Genomic DNA, 18,542 nt, shown 5'->3' with positions numbered 1-18,542 from the left:
AATTTGCAGATGGCATAGAGTGGGGAGGGAATGCAAACATACCGGATCCAGGAACATCTCAGCAGGCTCTCATGGTGAGCCAAATAGAATGAGATCGAATTAAACAACTTAATGTTAATGCTTACTTTTGGGTTGCTAACATGCACTTCCCAAATATAAGATGGGGGTAGCAGAGATAGATGAAAAGCCCTTTTTCTGACAGTATTTAGGAGTAGTGTGAGGCCCTTATTGGACTGCCTGTTCCTCATGAGCCCATGGTGTGATGTGGCAGCTGCAGAAGAGACTGTATCACTGTACTGTGTACTATTAGAAACTGAGGCAAGAGGCAGATAGGCCAGAATTAGGGGGTGAAATGCCTCCTCTGGTCAGCCCACACTTGGAGTTCTGTGTTATTTCTGGGCACCATATTTGAGAAAGGACATGAGAAGCTGGATTGTGACCTGATCAGGAAAACCAGGAGGGTGAAGGGGCTTCCTGAAGTTATGTCATTTGGAGATCAGATGAAGGAACTGGGTACATAAGCTGCCTTTAGCTACTTGGAGGACCAACATGTGAAAAGGGTCAGATGAGGTTACCTCCGCACCCAGGGCAGAACTAGCATCATTGGGTAGAAACTGCAAGGACACTCTTTAGGCTCGTCTGAGTATTTCTCCTTCTGGGGATCAGCTGGACTGGATGGTCACTGAGTCTCCCAGCTCTGAGTTTCCATGATTCGTCAGATCCTTGCTTCCTGCTTCTTCTCTGCAGTGAGATTGGGACATCATCCTATAGCAGCAAACGAATGGTGTTTGCTGTAATGCCACGTGCTTCCCAAAAATGGTTCTAGGGTTGTCGATCGATGAGTAATTGTCAAACTATTAAGTCACAAGTGATCAAGGGATGGGGCAATACTAATGAACCATGAAATGTCATCCCCAACAAGAGGAAGTAAACAGAGCAGTCTGAGGGACCCAGGGTGCTAAGTACTCTGGGTGTCTGGGAGAGGTCTGGAGTGCGTGTCGGTCGACAGTAGTGGGGTATGCCATTGGGTCGGGACATGTCCTTCTCGCAATGATATCATGTCAAAATGAATTAAACAAAAGCAGCTCATAGACCTCTTTGACTAATGCAGTAGAAGGGTGGTGATGGTGGCAAGAGCAACAGCAGTATTGATGATGATGATAATTATACTAATAATAATAGTAAATGGCTAAGATCCAAGAATGTTGTCAAAAAGCCCTTAATGGATGAAAGCCACATGAACTTTGTCCACATTATCTTGAACAAAATGAGTGAAAAAACATGTTTTAAATACTTCTTCTGTGCCAAGCACTTTTCTAAGCACTGGGGATTCAAATAGATAAATGAGACAGTCCCTGCTCTAATTAAAGTAGACAATACATAAAGAAAGCACTGCCACAGGGCTGCTGGGAAGCTTGGAAGAGCAAAGGATACTGAAGAAAGGGCAGAGGACAAGGTCCGAGGTTCCTTAGGTCTCTTTGGTTGGTCAGGTGACAGTGCTGACAGTTTGCAGGGCAGAGGCTGGACAGATGGTCACAACTGGGAGGGTCACTGAAGAGAAGAAGTAGAGTTAGTGAAGCTGTGTGAGCAGTCCAGAAGTCTGGACACATTCTGTGTGGCTCTGGCTAGGGGTGAAGACGAAGGAGGAAGGCGATGGAGGAGGGACCCCATGATGTTTGTGGAGCTTCCTGCTACCCAACTGTTCTGATTTGGGTCTGGAGCAGCCTTGGCAAGGGCAGAGCATGAGGGAGGGGAGTATGCCTCCAGCAATGGGAAGTCTTCCCAGTAGTAGCCTTGCTAGAGGAGATTTTTACCAAATAGTCCTTATTCCAATAGATGGGAGAAAAAGAAAAGAAGGGGGGGTTCTTACTCTGGGTAAATCACTTTACTATTGTGAACCTCAAGTTCCTCATCTCTAAAGTGATTGTTGTAATAGTCACCACCCCTCAGATTTGTTGTGAGACTCAATTGTGAGATCCTATGCAAGAAGCTTTGCAATTTTAAAGGTATTCAAAGAAAAGTTGTTTTGTTGTTAATTCTTCATTCACACAATTGTACTTAAAAAAAAATCTGCATGTGAGTCTTCTTATTTCTAGCATAAGCCCTTGCATGCAGATTCTTCAAATGTTCTCAGATAGGATGGAGACCCCCCCCACCACCATCCTTTTTTTTGTTGTTGTTTGGTTTTGGTTTTTGGTGAGGCAGTTGTCAAAGGACATGGTGACAATGTCCACCAAAAATAAATTATCACCATTAGGGTGTTTGCCAGTTTGCGAGTCATTAGTCATTTCCAGATTGGCTGCCTCTTCCTAGGCAGACATTGATTGTTACAGCACCACTGAGCATCCTCTGAAAGATTATGCTCAATTTTGCTGGGTAGGTGATTCTTGTTTGTAATACCTATTCTTTGCCCTCTGGAATATCATATTCCATGCCCTCCGGTCCTTTAATGTAGAAGCTGCTAGATCTTATGCTATCCTGACTGGGGCTCCACAGTACTTGAATTCTTTCTTTTTGGCAGCTCGAAATATTTTCTCCTTGACCTGAGAGCTCTGGAATTTGGCTATAATATTCCTAGGAGTTTTCCTTTTGGGATCTCTTTCTGGAGGTGATCAGTGGATTCTTTCAATTTCTATTTTAGCTTCTTCTTCTAGAATTTCTGGGCAATTTTCCCTGAGAATATCTTGGAAGATGATGTCTAAGCTCTTTCCTTGATCATGGTTTTCAGGTAGACCAATAATTTTAAAATTATCTCTCCTGGACCTATTTTCCAGGTCAGCAGTTTTTCCCAGAAGATATTTCACATTGCCCTCTATTTTTTTAATTCATTTGTATTTGCTTTATTGTGTGTTGGTTGCTCATAAAGTCACTAGCTTCTATTTGTTCAATCCAATTTGTTCTATTTGTTCAATTATTTTCATCAGAGAGCTTTTCCATTTGGCTTTTCAAGCTGTTGACTTTTTTCTCATGTCTTTCCTGCATCACCCCGATTTCTCTTTCCATTTTTTCCTCTACCTCTCTAACTTTATCTTCAGCATCCTTTTTGAGTGTTTCTATGGCCTGAGACCAATTTATATTCTTCTTGGAAGCTTTAGATATAGGGGCCCTGACATTGACATCTTCCTCTGAGGGTGCACCTTGATCTTCTTTGTCACTGAAGAAACTTTCTGCAGTCCTCACCTTTCTCTGTCTGCTTATTTTGCCTTCCTTTTACTTGACTTTTAGCTCCTTAAAGTGGGGCACTGTTTCCAGGCTTCAGTATCCCAAGCTTCAGAAGTCCTAGGTGGTATGATTTAAGGAGAATCAGGTTCTTCACTTGCCTGGCCTGTTCCCTGGTCCGTAGATGACCCCAGACCAACCTCCTAATCAACCAGCTTTGTGTGTTATGGTTGTTAGCTCCAACAAGCCTGTGCCCCTCCCCCACCTGGGCCACTGCTACTTAAGCCTACCTCCTGGTTCTCAGCAGGGGTGCAAAATCCAAGTTCCACCTTAGCACCAGCATAGACCCTTGTAGTCTCCCCCCTGCCAAGGGCTCAGCCCACTCACTAGACTATGAGCTTAGTTCCAGACGACACTGGTACTTCAGCTAATTCAGAGGCTCTGGGGGTCTCCTTCTCTGGTGAGGCCTTCCTGGGACTGGATCTGCATCAGGGTGATTGTGGGGTTGGGCTCCACTCCTGTCTCAGCACAACATCTCCCTCTTTCTGACCTTCCAAGCTGTTCTTGGTTAGAAGATGATTTCAGCACATTCTTCTGTGGGTTTTGCTGCTCCAGGAATTGTCCTGTGGCATTATTTGGCTGTTTTTGGGGGTGATCAAGTCATGAGTTCGAGAGCTCACTGCCTTTCCTCCACCATCTTGGCACCGCCCCGGAAGTCACCATTGAGCATCAATTACAACTTACAAGCAAAAATACAAAGGGAGAAGATTGTGATGTGTAGTGAAATATACAAGTTTTGGGTTTTTGGTTTTTTTTGAGAACTGGATCCAACCCATTCATGGATCCTCCTTGTAACATCTCCAAAGAACTCCCAGCCTTTGGTGAGCCTCCATGGACTCAGGGCCACCCTTCCAGACTAGCAGTTGTCTGAGTATGGCCCTTGTGATCAATAAGACAATTTGCAGAAGGCATTGCTCCCTCTGCATCAAGCCCCAGAAGAATGGAGTGCCTCATCAAAGAGGCCAAGTGCACAAAATCCTCCAGAGAAAATATAAGTGGGTGAAAACCATGGGCCAGAATATCACGGGCAGATTGCCCACAGCTCAGCTTTTCATTACCTCTACCTTGGGCTGACCTTGTTGATGGATGCAAGATGAAACAAGGAGGGATGAGAAGGCTGGACTGCATTCACTGATCCCACATGGCTCTCTGATACAAAAACTCACTTTTTTAAACACCTCTTTTCTTGGTCATACAATTTTTTCCCCCTGAAAAACATGGCAGTATTACAATCTTCCAAGAATCAAAATTGCAGCTGGTGCTCATGGCAGTGGAGAGATATTCAGCAAGCATAAATTGGCTATGCTGAGATGGCTACTCTATTGGAAATTGTATAGAATTAAAGTCTTAGCTATATGAATGGAAAAGGAAGGGATATAATTAGGAAACAAGAGCAGGAGATTCCTGATAGATAAGCACCAATGCTACACTTTTATCCACAATGTATTAGAAGACCCCGAAGGGGGGTGGGGGTGGGAATGTAGCACCTTTTGTAGGCCACTGGACTTGGCCAAGAATTGCATAAACTGAGAAGATGTGGATGAGTTATGTAACCTCTCTCAATGGTATAATCCCACATGCATCAAGAAAGCCCAATAAGATTACATTTGTTTTGCTTTTGTTTTTGATTTGTTTTTCTGGCTTTGTGTCACCTTCCTGAATTGCTGAGCTTGTGGTCAACTAAAACCCTAAGCTCTTTCTTTTATGGATTGCTTTTCCATTGACTTAAACTCCCCTCATCATGTACTTGATCTATTTTTTTTTAATACACATGCTAAAGTTTCCATCCAACTCTATTTGGGGGGGGGCAATAAAGATTAAGTGATTTGCATAGGGTCACATAGCTAGTAAGTGTCATGTTTCTGAGGCTGGATTTGAACTCAGGTCTTCCTGAATCCAGGGCCGGTGCTTTATCCACTGTACCACCTAGCTGCCTTCCAACTCTATTTTTTTACTCTTGTTTTCTTCAGCTCACTGTTCCCCTTCAGTTTTCTCTCTTAGTTTCATGTAATTTGAGAAATACATAGTAGTTCTCCTTTGTACATAACTAGTCTTCTGTATTTCTAAAGGAGCATTAAATTGCTTTTCTACATCATCCATTACTCAGTAATGCAAGAAATTTGTGCCCTTGTTAGACTTCCTAACATCTTGAGAGGAAAGTTTTGATTCTCATTTTCTAGATTGGGTAACTTGGGTGCCAGGAGGACTAACTGCTTGGCCCTTCAATGTGTTCCTTTACAATATCTGCATATATTTCGTTGCTTTAATCCTGATAATATTCTCCATATAATGATTTACTTTTCTCAGCCCATCCCTTGATGGAACAGTCATCTCTTTAAGTACAGAAATTATCTGTCTGAGCCACTTCACAAAGAAAGGTCCATGTGCATCAAGAAAATTAAGACTACTTCAAAGCTCACCGGGCGGGATGAATAAGGACGGCCAATCCCAGGCTTTCAGACGTGTCACTTGGGATCTTTTGAATCAGGCTGACTCCTGACTCTCTTCTGTAGTGCTTTGAAACTTGGTGACAAAGTCCTTTGTTCCCAACTGCCCTGAAGTCCGAACATTTTGCCAACCACGTGAGCTGTTGGACCTGACCCCTGACTGAGGTTGGGAGGGAGGAGATGGTGGTAATAACTTACGGTCATAGCAACCACTTTGACAGCATGAATCCAACCCCCCTTATTCTACAGATGGAGAAACTGAGGCCCAGGAAGGTGAACTCTTGCTGGCTGAAATCATACAAGTGCTTGGGTCAGCTTCGAAGTCAGGCTTCTGTTTCTCCAAATCCAGCATTCTTCTATTGTTCTCATTTGTCTCTGCTGTGCCGCTTAAGTAGATGTCATGAGGAGTTAAATTAGGAAGCTTTTAGTCACTTCATGGGGAGCTGTTTGGAGCAGTTGATAGAATACTGGGCCTGGAGTCAGGAAGATTCTTTTCCCAGAGTTCAAATCTGGCCTCAGATGCTTTCTAGCCGTGTCACCCTGGGCAAGTCACTTAACCCTGTTTACCTCAGTTTCCTCATTTGTAAAAAGAGCTGGAGAAGGAAATGACAAACCACCCCAGTATCTTTGTCAAGAAAACCCCAAACGGGGTCACAAAGTGTTAGGACTGAAGACAGCTGAACAACAGTGATGAACTCACTTAATGAGGCCAAGTCTTAGTGAGTCATTTAAGACTTATATTCAAATTCCACTTCTAGGTACTCCCTGTGTAACGGTGGTCCTTTTGCCTCACTACACTGGGCTTCAGTTATTTCATCTGTAAAATAAGAGTATTGGACTAGATTGGGGTTCATCTGTGTCTGTGTCTGTGTATATGTGTGTGGGACCACATGCGTGTCTGCATGTTACTATATATGATGGACCCTTTTGAACAAGCTGGTAAAATACATGCATCTCATCTCAGAATAATGTTTTGAAATTCATGGAATAAAATACTTGGAATTACAAAGGAAATAGAATATATTGAAATACTATTATTGGGGGTAGCTAGGTGGTGCAGTGGATAAAACACCGGCCCTGGATTGAGGACTCCCTGAGTTCAAATCCGGCCTCAGACACTTGACACTTAACTAGCCGTGTGACCCTGGGCAAGTCACTTAACCCTCATTGCCCTGCAAAAAAAACCCAACAACAACAAGAAAAGAAGAAATACTATTATCAACATATTTTTTTTTTAATTCGCAGACTGCCGGCTTTAGAAGACCAGACCAGGTAATCTCCAAAGCCCCTTTCAGCTCTAGACTTCTAATCATAAGTGTCTGTCCCTTAAGCTTTTGGAGGACTCAATTTCCTCATTTGTGAAGTGAGAAGACTGGATCATCTGATTTCACAATGACTCATTGTGGAATAAAAGGCAAAGGAAGGGGAAGGTAGTAAGCATTTACATAGTATCTATTATGTGTCAGATATTTTACAAAACTGATCTCATTTTATCTTCACAAAAACCATGTGAGGTAGAGGTCGTTGCTGAGGAAACTGAGACAGTCAGAGGTTAAGTGACTTACCCAGAGTCACATGGTTAAGAAGCATCTGAGGCTGGATTTGAACTCCGGTCTTCCTGACTCCAAGCCTGGCACTCTGCACTGTGGTGTCTCCCCTCCCCCGGCTGCCCCTAGGCTCTTGTCGAGAGTCAGTCTGGGTTCTTGGTGTCTCTGCCAGCAGATACTACCTTCTGCCTGCTCCTATCATGCCACACAGATCACAGGTATGGCCCCAGAGGTGCCGAGTGCGTGGCCTAATCTCCAGGGGCTCATCCCTTGCTTGACTTGGACCCTGGCCCTGGGCTGAGGCATCTTTCCTCAGGAGTAGCACCTTTCAGAAATCCCGCTCCAAGGAGGCGAATGTTGGTTTCGGTGAAATGTTCCCATCGTTGCTCCTCTTGATGATTCACTAGAGATTCCAGTTGTGACAAAACAGTCCAAGCCTAGGAACTTGCCGCTCTCCCCTCTTTCGGCTGCTGGGGGAGAGCAAGCTGAGAAAAGTCTTCCTGGGCCCCCTCTGCTGCAGGGTGGCAGCCTCTCCAGAGGCCGCTGTCAGGAGAACTCTCCCTCCCGCCCTCCTGCTTTCCGTTGCTCATTTCCCAGCCAAGGTTGGATGAAAAGAGGCAGAACATTGTCCAGGAGCTCCCAAGTGGGGAGGGAGCAGCAGGCATGTTGCTCTTCTCCCCAGCCTGGCATTCTCTGTTGCTGTTTTAAGATCTGAGTCTCCCAAGGTTGGAAATGGTTTCCTTCCCCATTTGTCAGGGTGAAAGGGGTAGAGATGGGACTGCAGAGCAGGGACCAAAAGAAACCATCACATTCCCCACCTCTCATGGCTGTTGGCTGAGGGCCCTCAAGCCCGCCCCTGGCCTGTTCTGGCTCAGTTTCCTACTTGTCCCATGAGGGGGTTGGATGAAGTCATCCTTTGTAACTGTGTGAGCTCATGCCCCACGTCTGTTGTCTCACCATTGCTTCCTTTCATATTGAGCAATACTGGAAATGGGGACCTGTGTAAATCATTGAGAGAACATGAAACTCAACAGGGAATTCCAATCTCTCAATGGCAAAATTGTGCATCTCCTTGAATTGGCAGTTCTTCTCACGGAACATAATCCTTAGCTGGGAGGAAGCTCTAGACCACTGGGATGGACAGGCTTCATGAAGTACCAGGTTTATAGGGCTGTGGATTAAAGATGGAAGGAACCTTTGAAGCCACCTTTTCCAATCCTCTTATTTTCTAACTGGGGAAACGGAGGCCAAGAGAGATTAAGGAGCTGATTTCACACAGTTACTAAGAGGTTACACTGAGTGTCCTGGATTTTAACTCAGGTTATCTAACTCCAAATCCCCTCATCTCCCCACCATTGTCTACATTGTCTCCCATATTTAGAATCCTAGAGCTGGAGGGGGCTTTAAGCTTAGTCTACCTACTTGGCTGCTCAATGACCTACCTGATCCTTGAAAAAATGGTTATCTAGTCTCCTTTGATCTCCACCTCCTGCCTGGCAAGGTGGTTCATTGCATTTTGCTGCTGCTGTTCAGATGTTTTAGTCACATATCACTCTTTGTGACCCATTTGGCTTCATGGCAAAGATACTGGAGTGGTTTAGTGTTCCATTTTGGAGCAGATATAATTTTGATGTTCTCCCATAGATTCTCCTCATTCTCACATGCCTGTGCTCTGTTGGAACTTCTGTGATTTCTCTACCATGGCTGAGCAATCCATCATCATAGGGAAATCTTATTACCTTGTAAGATCCAGTCAGCTGTGGTACTCACACCTCATCACTACCCTCTATTCCTCTATTGCTACTTGGGATTTCCACCATCCCCTGCCCTTGTGTGTTGTGTTCCACCATTAGACATTAGATTGTTAGTACCTCAAGGGCAGGGCTTGTATTTCTTTTTCTATTTGTTTCCTCAGTGCTTAGCACAGGGCTTGGCATGTAGCAGGGATTTAAATGTTTATTGACTGACTGACTGACCATATATTGTATTTGCAATATTCTCCCCTATGTCTTCTATCTCTCAATGTCCTCCCTCTTCAGTGTCACCCAAGGATACATCCTCATGAGGGGATAGTTTTCTTTTAATTTGAATGTGGAGTCTATTTTGACCAAATTCAGCAATTATAATCAAAGAGTGAATAATGTCTTACCAAAATATCCTTCAGGGAGCAGTCTGAGGTGCCCCATTAAGAAGATATTGATAAGTCCAGAGCCTGGAGAGTCAAGGGTCTTCAGTCCATGTCGTGATGATAGAATGTTAAAGGAAATAAGGGTATTTAGCCTGGAGAAAAGAATACTCAGAGAGGGCTGGGCATGATGGCAGCTGCTTTAAAGTACTTGAAGATCTTGGCCCCCCTGCCACAGAAGAAGAGTGATGGGTAGAAATTTCAAAAACACAATTTCAGCATGGTGTGTGTGTGTGTGTGTGTGTGTGCGTGTGTGCATGCAACAGCCAATTTCCTATCAATAAGAGCTGCCCCAAAGGAGGATGGGTCAGACCCTGAGTACCATGCAGGTGAGGTTGTGAGTAATGGGACAAAATAAAACAGGCACTCCTAAACTGGCTTGGCGGAGTGGGAAGCCAGGGGCTGTACACTCCTAGGGAGGCAGTCAATGGAAGGAGGCTGAGGCAAGGAGAGAATATGGAACTGAGTGGATCAAGGGGAAGGGTATATCAGAAGAGAAATTATACTTATATTACTTGACTAGGGATACCTACAATCACTGGGCATAGCCAATATTAACCTGAGGGGAACCTGAGAATATAAAGGGGTGATGGCAAGGATTAGATTGAGTGAGTGGAGAATCAGAGAATAGAGCTGGAACAGAACTAACAAAAACAAAAACAAATCTCTCAGTAGAGTTTAGCAACAGAAGTTACATTGGGACATTGATTATGACGTGCAAGCGATAGTTTTGGAAACTTATTTTTGGTCAAGTTTTAAGTTTTATTCAGTGTAAGTGACTTCATGTGATATATGGTGTAGTGTGTGTGTGTGTGTGTGTGTGTGTGTGTGTGTGTGTGTGTGTGTGTAGATAGAGGACTGTACCTATGATTTCATTGGTATGGGGGATTCCCAGATGAATAAATACCCTACCAATCCAGGTTAGCATCCATATCAAAAATATTAATAATAAATTTATGTTCATTTTATATATGTAAGTACATATAATTTTCCTTAAAATAAACGTTATTGATGCTTTTTGATTATATCTCATTGGTGTAATCTTATGTCAAACTGAACTCTCCCTTTGAACTAAGAAAGGTAGAAACTTTTTCTTTTGACTTAGTGGGCACTGGGTTCATCTTTGTTCAATGACAAAGCACTGCAAGGGTTGTCATCTAATTCAGGACCCTGGGACAATGGCTTTCTCACCCCACCCTAGTTCTGCTACCAGTCTATATAGAACATCATTTTCTATGTTGAATATGCTCACTAATTCCTGTTCCTCCTATAGCAGAGGAACGTTGGGCATTTGGAATAAGATCACAAAGAGGAAAATGTATTACTTTAATCGAAGGTACTTCAAGAACCTTGCATCAATCGATAAATCAGCAAGCATTTAGTAAGTGCCACCCTGTATGTGGAACTCTGCTAGTTCCTGTAGAGATAAAGACAAAACTGCAATAGTAGTCCTTGTCTTCAAGAAATCTGCATTTTACCAGGGAGACAACATTCACATCTAGAAGAACAAAATCAACAAAAGGGAATTTTGTAGGTGTCTATGTATTTGTGTGTGTGTGGTGGGGGGCAGGAAATAAGATTGATCGTCCCGACCTCAATGGGACAAGCCAGCAGTGACAATGCCTTTCTTGACCCTTGGTTTCTTCCTGTAATAGGTGAATCCTGGGAGCAAGACCCTTGAAGAGCGTCGCTCCAGTCTAGATGCAGAAATCGACTCCTTGACCAGCATCCTGGCAGACCTCGAATGCAGCTCCCCTTACAAGCCGAGACCTCAGCAGGTAGGCATTCAGCTAGCCCCTTTGGTCTGTGTTCTCAGTGACCAAAAATCAGTCAGCCATGAGTTTACTGATTAGCTAGAAAGGGGGAAAAACATCAATTTTCCAGCCTTTTAATCTCATTGATTGATTTTCCTCTAAGGGCAAGGGAGCTAAGTTAACATTTAATGTAACATCCACATGAACAGGGGATGCTCTTATGACATGAATAATTGCCTCAGGGATGATGGGAGGATTAACAGCATGCTCTCACTCCAGTCTGGGTGGCCTTCAGTGCACAATATATATTTTTTTAATTAATAAAGTATTTTATTTTTTTTCCCCGTTACATGTAAAGATAGTTCTCAACTTTTGTTTATACAAGCTTTCCAATTTCAGATTCTTCTCCCTCCCTCCCCTCTCCCCCAGACAGCAGGCAATCTGATATAGGTTTTATATATATATATATATATATATATATATATATATATATATATATATATATATATATATATATATATATATATAACTGGAAGGGGAAGGTAGTATATACATACACATAATAACATTAAACATATTTCTGCATTAGTCATGTTATTAGAGAAAAATCAGAGCAATGACGAAAAACTTCAAAATAGAAAAACATCAGCACCAAAAACAGAAGAAATAGTACGGTTCATTCAGCATCTACTCACCAGTTTTTTTTTTCCCCTGGATTTGGAGACCCTCTTCTATCATGAGTTCCCTGGAACTCTTCTGTACCATTGCATTGGTGAGAAGAATATAGTCCATCACAGTAGATCACTTCAATACACACTTATCCACCCGATGGGAGCGGGGGGAGGGAAAAATATATATATATATGTAATTATTATTATTAGACAAGAATGGGGTTGCTGTTTTTTGACCATTTCAAACATTATCCTGTATTCCCAATGGCACAAATGGGGTCCTGGACTTCCCATCTTTTCTTTGGTCATACCTTCCATGTTATCCTTTCAATGAAAGCAGTTGTACAGGATCTCCTACACACTCAGCCACCTTGTCTTTTTCTTCATTCACAATGACTTCCAGTATGCATTCTATCTAGACTGATCATTGGGATACTAGAGAAATACATTATGGAACAAGGCAATTGAGTCCACCTAACCTTTTCAGCAGGGCCAGTGAATGCCAGAGGACTCAGACACCTCTAAAAACATACAAATAGCACTCAGAGCACCTGAGTTCAATAGAACTACTCTCTAGCAGTGTGATTGTTCCATTGGTGTGTTTATAATCTCCATTTCAATTTTTGATTTTACTCTATGTCTACAGTTGACAAGTGTATCAACTAGAGAGTGTTGGAATGGGAGTCAAAAAGAGTTGAAATTCGGGGCAGCTAGGTGGCACAATGGAAAAACCATCAGCCCTGAATTCAGGAGGACCTGAGTTCAAATCTGGCCTCAGACACTCGACACTTAACTGGCTATGTGACCCTGGGCAAGTCACTTAACCTTCATTGCCTCCCCCCCCCAAAAAGAAATCCTCACCCCCATCTCTACCTGTGTAACTGAGCAAGTCAATTCACCTGCCTTGCTTTATTTTCTTCACCTGTTCAATGAGGGGATTGAACTTGATGGTCAACCCTATTCCTTGCTGCTACCAATCTGTGATCCTTTGTTCTTTCCACCATTTTGCTGGATAGAGTTTGAGTGAAACTAAGTAGTCTTGTCCGCAAATGTTTATCTTGTAAAAGCCAGTATTTTTGTTAGCCCAATAAGCCCTAACATACTTTTTTCTTGATCAATTTCCTCCAAAGTTTTAGATTCCTGTGAGCTCTAAGGATATCCTGTTCCTTTGTCATCATTCCCCATACCTCTTAACAGAGCTTTAATTCATTGAGTCTCTGCCTACACACGCCCCTCAGAAACTATCAGGTTTTATTGAGAACATAAATCCATTCCCTTTTGGAACAAATAAACTCATCTCATCCTTAAACCCTTGAAGGTTTGCCATTAACATTGTAAACACAGTCCAGATTTACAGTTTTTCATAAGTGAATATCAGCAAAGGATATCAGCTCCAGCATGATCCCCCTCCTTTGGGATGATAGTTTCCTGCCATTCTCTAGAAGAGATACTCTCTCCCACGGAGGAAACACAGTGAGCTCACCACTCTGCTAGTAAAACTCACTTAAATTAGAACATTCAGGAAATGGTGGTGGTAGGGGGGTGTTCTTTCTCCCTGTCTGTTCTCTATTTAGGAATGAAAGGAAGTTGCTTCCTTACTTTCCTCTTGCCATAGTTGGGCATGGAGGAGTGAGGGAGTTAATGGTGGAGAGTCATTTTTTTTTCCTGAATTATCTCTGCTCTGGTGGATTTGAATTAGATGTGTTAATATTTATTGGCTCACATAATTATATGCTGTGAGGACAATAATTGCACACACAAAATATTAACAATTTGTGCCAGGAGATGATGACGTCTGGGTAAATGTGTCGCGTTGTAATTAAGAGGGACTTGAAAAGTCCTAGAAAGGTTTCCTGTTAATGTGAATCTTTGATGTTTCCTTTTTTGATCCACGGAACATCTCAAAAATGGGTGAGTCACCTGACTATTTAAAGACAAGAGCGTGGAGCTGGAATTTCTCGTTAGAAAAGTGTTTGTGCTTTAGAGCTCCTGCACTACTGGTGTGCTTTGACATTATGGGTGAGAAGCGGGTGTTTGTGGGATTGGACTGAGGAGCGAGCGGTCCATCCGCCTCAGCAGCCATCATTCCTAAGTACCCCAGTGGGTCTTGTTGCTCTGGGTCCTGCTCCTATGCCTATGGTCACCCATTCCATACAACTCTTGTCCAGGTACTTCCCTAATTTTGTGGTGGGTGAAAAGGTGGAGGGGGCACAGCTCCTCCTACTGTGGTAGGGGCATGCTTCCCTTATTTATGCTTGACATCAAATCAAATCAAATCAACAAGCATTCACTAAATACTTACTCTCGTGTCCCAGGTCCTGTGACAAATGCTGGGGTGGACATATTTGTGCCCTAAGGGGTTCTTCCTGCTTGGCATGACATAAAGAGCAAGTGTTTGGCCAGGATATTTCTGGTAGTGATATAGTAGAGAAGGCACTGCCTCTTCCAGATTTTACCTTGAGGGGCAAAGCATGAAGGAATGAAAGTATATATTGTTGATTATGTGGGGAAAACTGTTTATGATGTGCCAAGTACTGGGCTATCCCCTGTGGATACAAAGACTAGAAATTCCCAGCATTTTAGGAGCTTACATTCTGATATGACTCCTAGCCATTCATATTCATCAGCTATACAATATACATGCTAATGTAATTTAAGTCTTCCTTCAGGGCTGTCCAGGGGAGGGAGATGCAATCTCGCACAATGCCTGGCACGTGGTAGATGCCTAACAAATGCCCATTGACTTGGTTTGATCAGACTTGGTGAGTGGAGCAATGGAGACATCGTCTGAGAATTCTCTTTGGTCATGCTCCTGACCATCCATTCAGCTCCCCTGACCAGTCTAAGCTTGAGTTATCATCTACACGAAGAGGCTCCTTGTTCTCCTAAGGCCCTATGGAAGAGCATTAATAGATGCAGACCTTTTATAATTCTCAGGATCCCCTGAGGCAAGAATCTTCTGTTTTTATTAAATTTATTAAATTCTCCACTATTTGCTATTTTCCAGTAAGGAAACTGAGTGATTAAAAGGTCAGCAGACGTGGTCCAAATCTGTGCATGGCATCTGAGGTGAAATGTCATCTCCCATACTCCCTAAACTCATGCCTAGGAAGAATTTGAGCCACAGAAGTGGGTAGAGATTGGTCATCTTGGCCTCGTCAGATGAGCAGTTTTAAATCTATTTGGAGGCTTCTTGATAGAGATGGTTCATTGGCATCTCTATCCCAGAAGGTCTGTGTGTGAGCCGGTCCCAGAAAGGAACAGGAGGGTGAGAGCTCACTGCATTGCCTTGGGGAAATGACCTCAACAGTCTGTTAATGACTCTCAGGTTTCCTTCTGAAATGAAGGCCCATCTTTTCAATAGCCCTCCTCTTCCAGTATGGTTGCATGGCTGTGAAACACCCAACTCTTCAGTCTCCAGTGAATTGCTCGGAGTCCCTTGGGGAGCCGTGCACGGGTTGGGCCTGGACATCCTTATGAACACTGGAAACAGGACTTGTCTACAACAGCGTGTGTGAGCAGAACAGAAGATACAGTGGTGCTATTTTAAGAGTGAGTGGTCAGCACCGGGCATCTCCTGTGCTCTGCCGGGATTTCCTGGATGTCAGTAGAATCCCCTGATGGGCCGGGTACTCTGCCTGTGTTACGGGAACATACACACATGAGCTGTTTGCCTAGGATGGGCAGCCGGGGAGGGGGGCTCGGCACCGAGTGGCACCTTTGATGGGAGAGCCCACGATAAAGAGGCTGCTGGTGCATTAGACTCTTTCAGAGCACCGTGATGACCAGCCTTACTCCTGGTGCTTTTTTGCTTCTACTTGTCCTTGCCATCGGTGAGGCCCCGTAGCCCTGGCAGGGCATACCATGAGAACACTTGCCAGGCTGTGCACCTAGAGGCAGCGACCAGGGAACGTCTTCTGGTTTTCATGAGGTCTTAACTTGCACTGACTCCTGCAGCCAAACCACTCCAGGCTGTGCAGCCTCTAACGGAGCTGAGAGGACCAAGCCAGGAATTGCCAAGGAGCCCACAGGCCACGTCCTGGGGCTTCCTCTGGGGAGAGAAGGTGAGATCTAGAAAGAGCACGGGCTCTAGCCCTGAGGAGGCATTGATTCTATCACCAGCCCTCACCCCTAACAATCACCAGGCCTGAGATCGTGTCAGCTCCTTCAGAGCCTCAGCATTTACATGTGTCCAACACCAGCAGTAAGAAAAGAAGTACCATGTTTATTTATATAGAGATGGGAGGTTTGCAGAGCACTTCAAAGATTCACTTATTTTTTCCTCACAACAACTCTGTGAAGCAGGTGTTTTTGTTATCCTCAGATTCCAGTTGAGGAGCCTGAGGTAGACAGAGGCTAAATAACTTTACAAAGGTCATGCATCTAGTAATTATCTGAGGCTGGATTTGAACTCATATCTTCCTGATTCCAGTCTCAGTGTGCTGTCCCTGGTACCACCCAACCACCCATCTTACTCTGTACCTCAAAGAATTCTTTGGGGAAAAAAGTGGTTTTGTAGATCTTGCTATATGACCAAGTAGCTTCATTCAGTGCTTCTGTTCTCACTCTGTCCTTGCCCCCTTGAATTCATCCCAAACTCATTTTGGAAGGTGTGTACACATGTATTCAAAGGGTTCGGAGCTGGAAAGTGCCCTATAGATCACTTAATAAGCCATTTTATAGATGAGAAAACTGAGGCCCACCTAGGGGAAGAGATTTTCTGTCAGTTGCACAGGTAGAATACGGAAGGTCTGAGTATTCACCCAGAGCTACTTCCACTACGTGATGCTCACCTTACCTACTCACAGACAGATTTTCAATCTCTTGTCTAAAGCTGGTGGCTGCACGGACAACCAAAAGACGTTTTCTTTGCTTCCGGTTTCTAAGTAGGCAAGTTCACTCGTGATGATGACTTGGAACATTAACAGAAAAGGTTCTGGAGTCTCTAACTTCATTTTACTCCTCTTGTTTTGGACCATTGCTTAGCAGACGGAGTCTCTGGGACCGTGGAGGTTCTTGGCAATTCCCCAGATATCCTGTTGCCTGGAGTAGTGGGTTGGGCATGGTCTAGTAACCCAGTTTCCCTTCCTCGGCAGTCAACACAATGGACAGTGCCCCTCTTGTTTCCTGCCCATGGATTTCCTGTCATTAATTCTCTACTTAAGTCATATTCCTCCAACTATGACAGCTGCTCCTTGAGTGGGGTGTGACCATTTCTAAATCAGAATTCTCTCTGAAGGTTTTACTTTGGGAGGGGCCACCCTCTACCTCTTCTCAATGGCCACAGCATGGGCATTCCATCTTGCCTGCATCCTTCCACAAGTCTTCTCCTGCTGTAACCAGAATACGGGCTCCTTCAAGGAAGAGATGCCCACATTCTTCTGTCAGGAAGTGTCAGCAAGACTGACATTTCATATTTGTTAGTGTACAACAGTTTTTCGATCTGGGACTTTTTTTTAATAGCATTGACTTGTTGAGCACTTCATAATCTGGACTCTACCAAACAATCATGTAGTGGTGCGCAGGTGTGTGCACGTGCACATGAGAAATTATGAATAAACAAATGTAGGAAGTTCAAGCAGGGAAGTTTCTTGTTCAATACAAACACGTTAGCAGTGACTTGCTCAGGCTCACTCAGCCAGTAAGCATGTGAGGCATGGCTGAATTGAGTGCACTATGCCAGATAGCAACCAGTTGACCCTGTCTTTATCACTTTGTCATTATGGAGGCCACTCACCATGATGTTCCTAAATGGATCTCCTTCCCACTCTTGAATGGCATGATTTGTTGACCATATTTTGAAATTAGATCATTAAAAACATCCCTAAAAATGACACTTTGCTTTACCCAAAAGGACAATGGCAATGGAGGCATCTCCATGCCCAGTCAGACCTATTAACCATTCAAGCTTCCAACTCTCAGCAGCCAGACAAGGAGAAAAGAAGTGAGGACAAAGACTTCTTGTTGCTCCTCTTATCGTGCCTTCAGTGGCCTTCTCTCCAAAAGAGAGACAAGAAGCAGAGGAGATGGCAAACCCCTCTTTCCATGCTGCCAAATGCTTCCATTCTAGTCTCATTCCTTCCCCATGAGATTCAGCCTTTCTCTCAGGAATGGAAGACAGTTCGGTAACAGAGACCAAGAATTTTGCCAGATATGAAGGTGAAAGGGCATGTCCCTTTTTAAGCCTCCTTCCGTTTTGAATATTGCCTTGTTTATGAAGAATAAGCTGTCTCCTCAGGATGGTCCACTGCCTGGACTCAGATGGGAACACTTCTTTCCTTGAAATCTGCCACACTGGGTGAAGTCCTAGCCTAGAGGGCACTGGGTGCTGACTGAGAATAGCTCTTGCATTGCCCCAATGACAGACCAGGTAGGCCCTTACTTAACCAAGCCATTAGGCAATTGTCAATTCTCCTCCCTCACTTCCTTAGACTTCCTTTGAGTCTCACCTGAACACTTCAGGCCCAGAAGAACTTGGCCTGACTTTTTTGGACATGAGTCACCCTATAAAAATGATTTATTTATATTCCTCCTTTAAAAGTGATGGTTGGTCAGCCGGCTTGTTTGGTACCTAGCTGCCTAAGTGTTAGCTTTGCTTTGTGGGTGCCAGCCCTAACCTCAGTCATTTCACTCCCAATTGAGTCATTCATGGATGGGGCCTCATGTTAAAATCAAGCCTGTGTAATGGTTTCTGGTGTGTGCTATTTGTTGAAGGGCAT

At 43.8% G+C, this 18,542-nt stretch overlaps 1 protein-coding gene across 1 annotated transcript in view; it reads left to right on the top strand.

Moving 5' to 3' along the window:
• LOC122745349 (LIM domain containing preferred translocation partner in lipoma) overlaps positions 1–18,542 on the top strand; it is a 684,962-nt gene that overhangs the window by 328,803 nt on the left and 337,617 nt on the right. Inside the window, exons 6-7 of the mRNA XM_043990587.1 lie at positions 6,912–6,938; positions 11,054–11,176. Coding sequence (XP_043846522.1) covers positions 6,912–6,938; positions 11,054–11,176 — 150 coding nt within the window. The remainder of the gene's footprint in view (positions 1–6,911; positions 6,939–11,053; positions 11,177–18,542) is intronic.

Source organism: Dromiciops gliroides, chromosome 3 (assembly GCF_019393635.1).
Source record: "Dromiciops gliroides isolate mDroGli1 chromosome 3, mDroGli1.pri, whole genome shotgun sequence".
NCBI classification, from domain to species: domain Eukaryota; kingdom Metazoa; phylum Chordata; class Mammalia; order Microbiotheria; family Microbiotheriidae; genus Dromiciops; species Dromiciops gliroides.
This window is presented reverse-complemented; position numbering and strand designations above follow the sequence as displayed.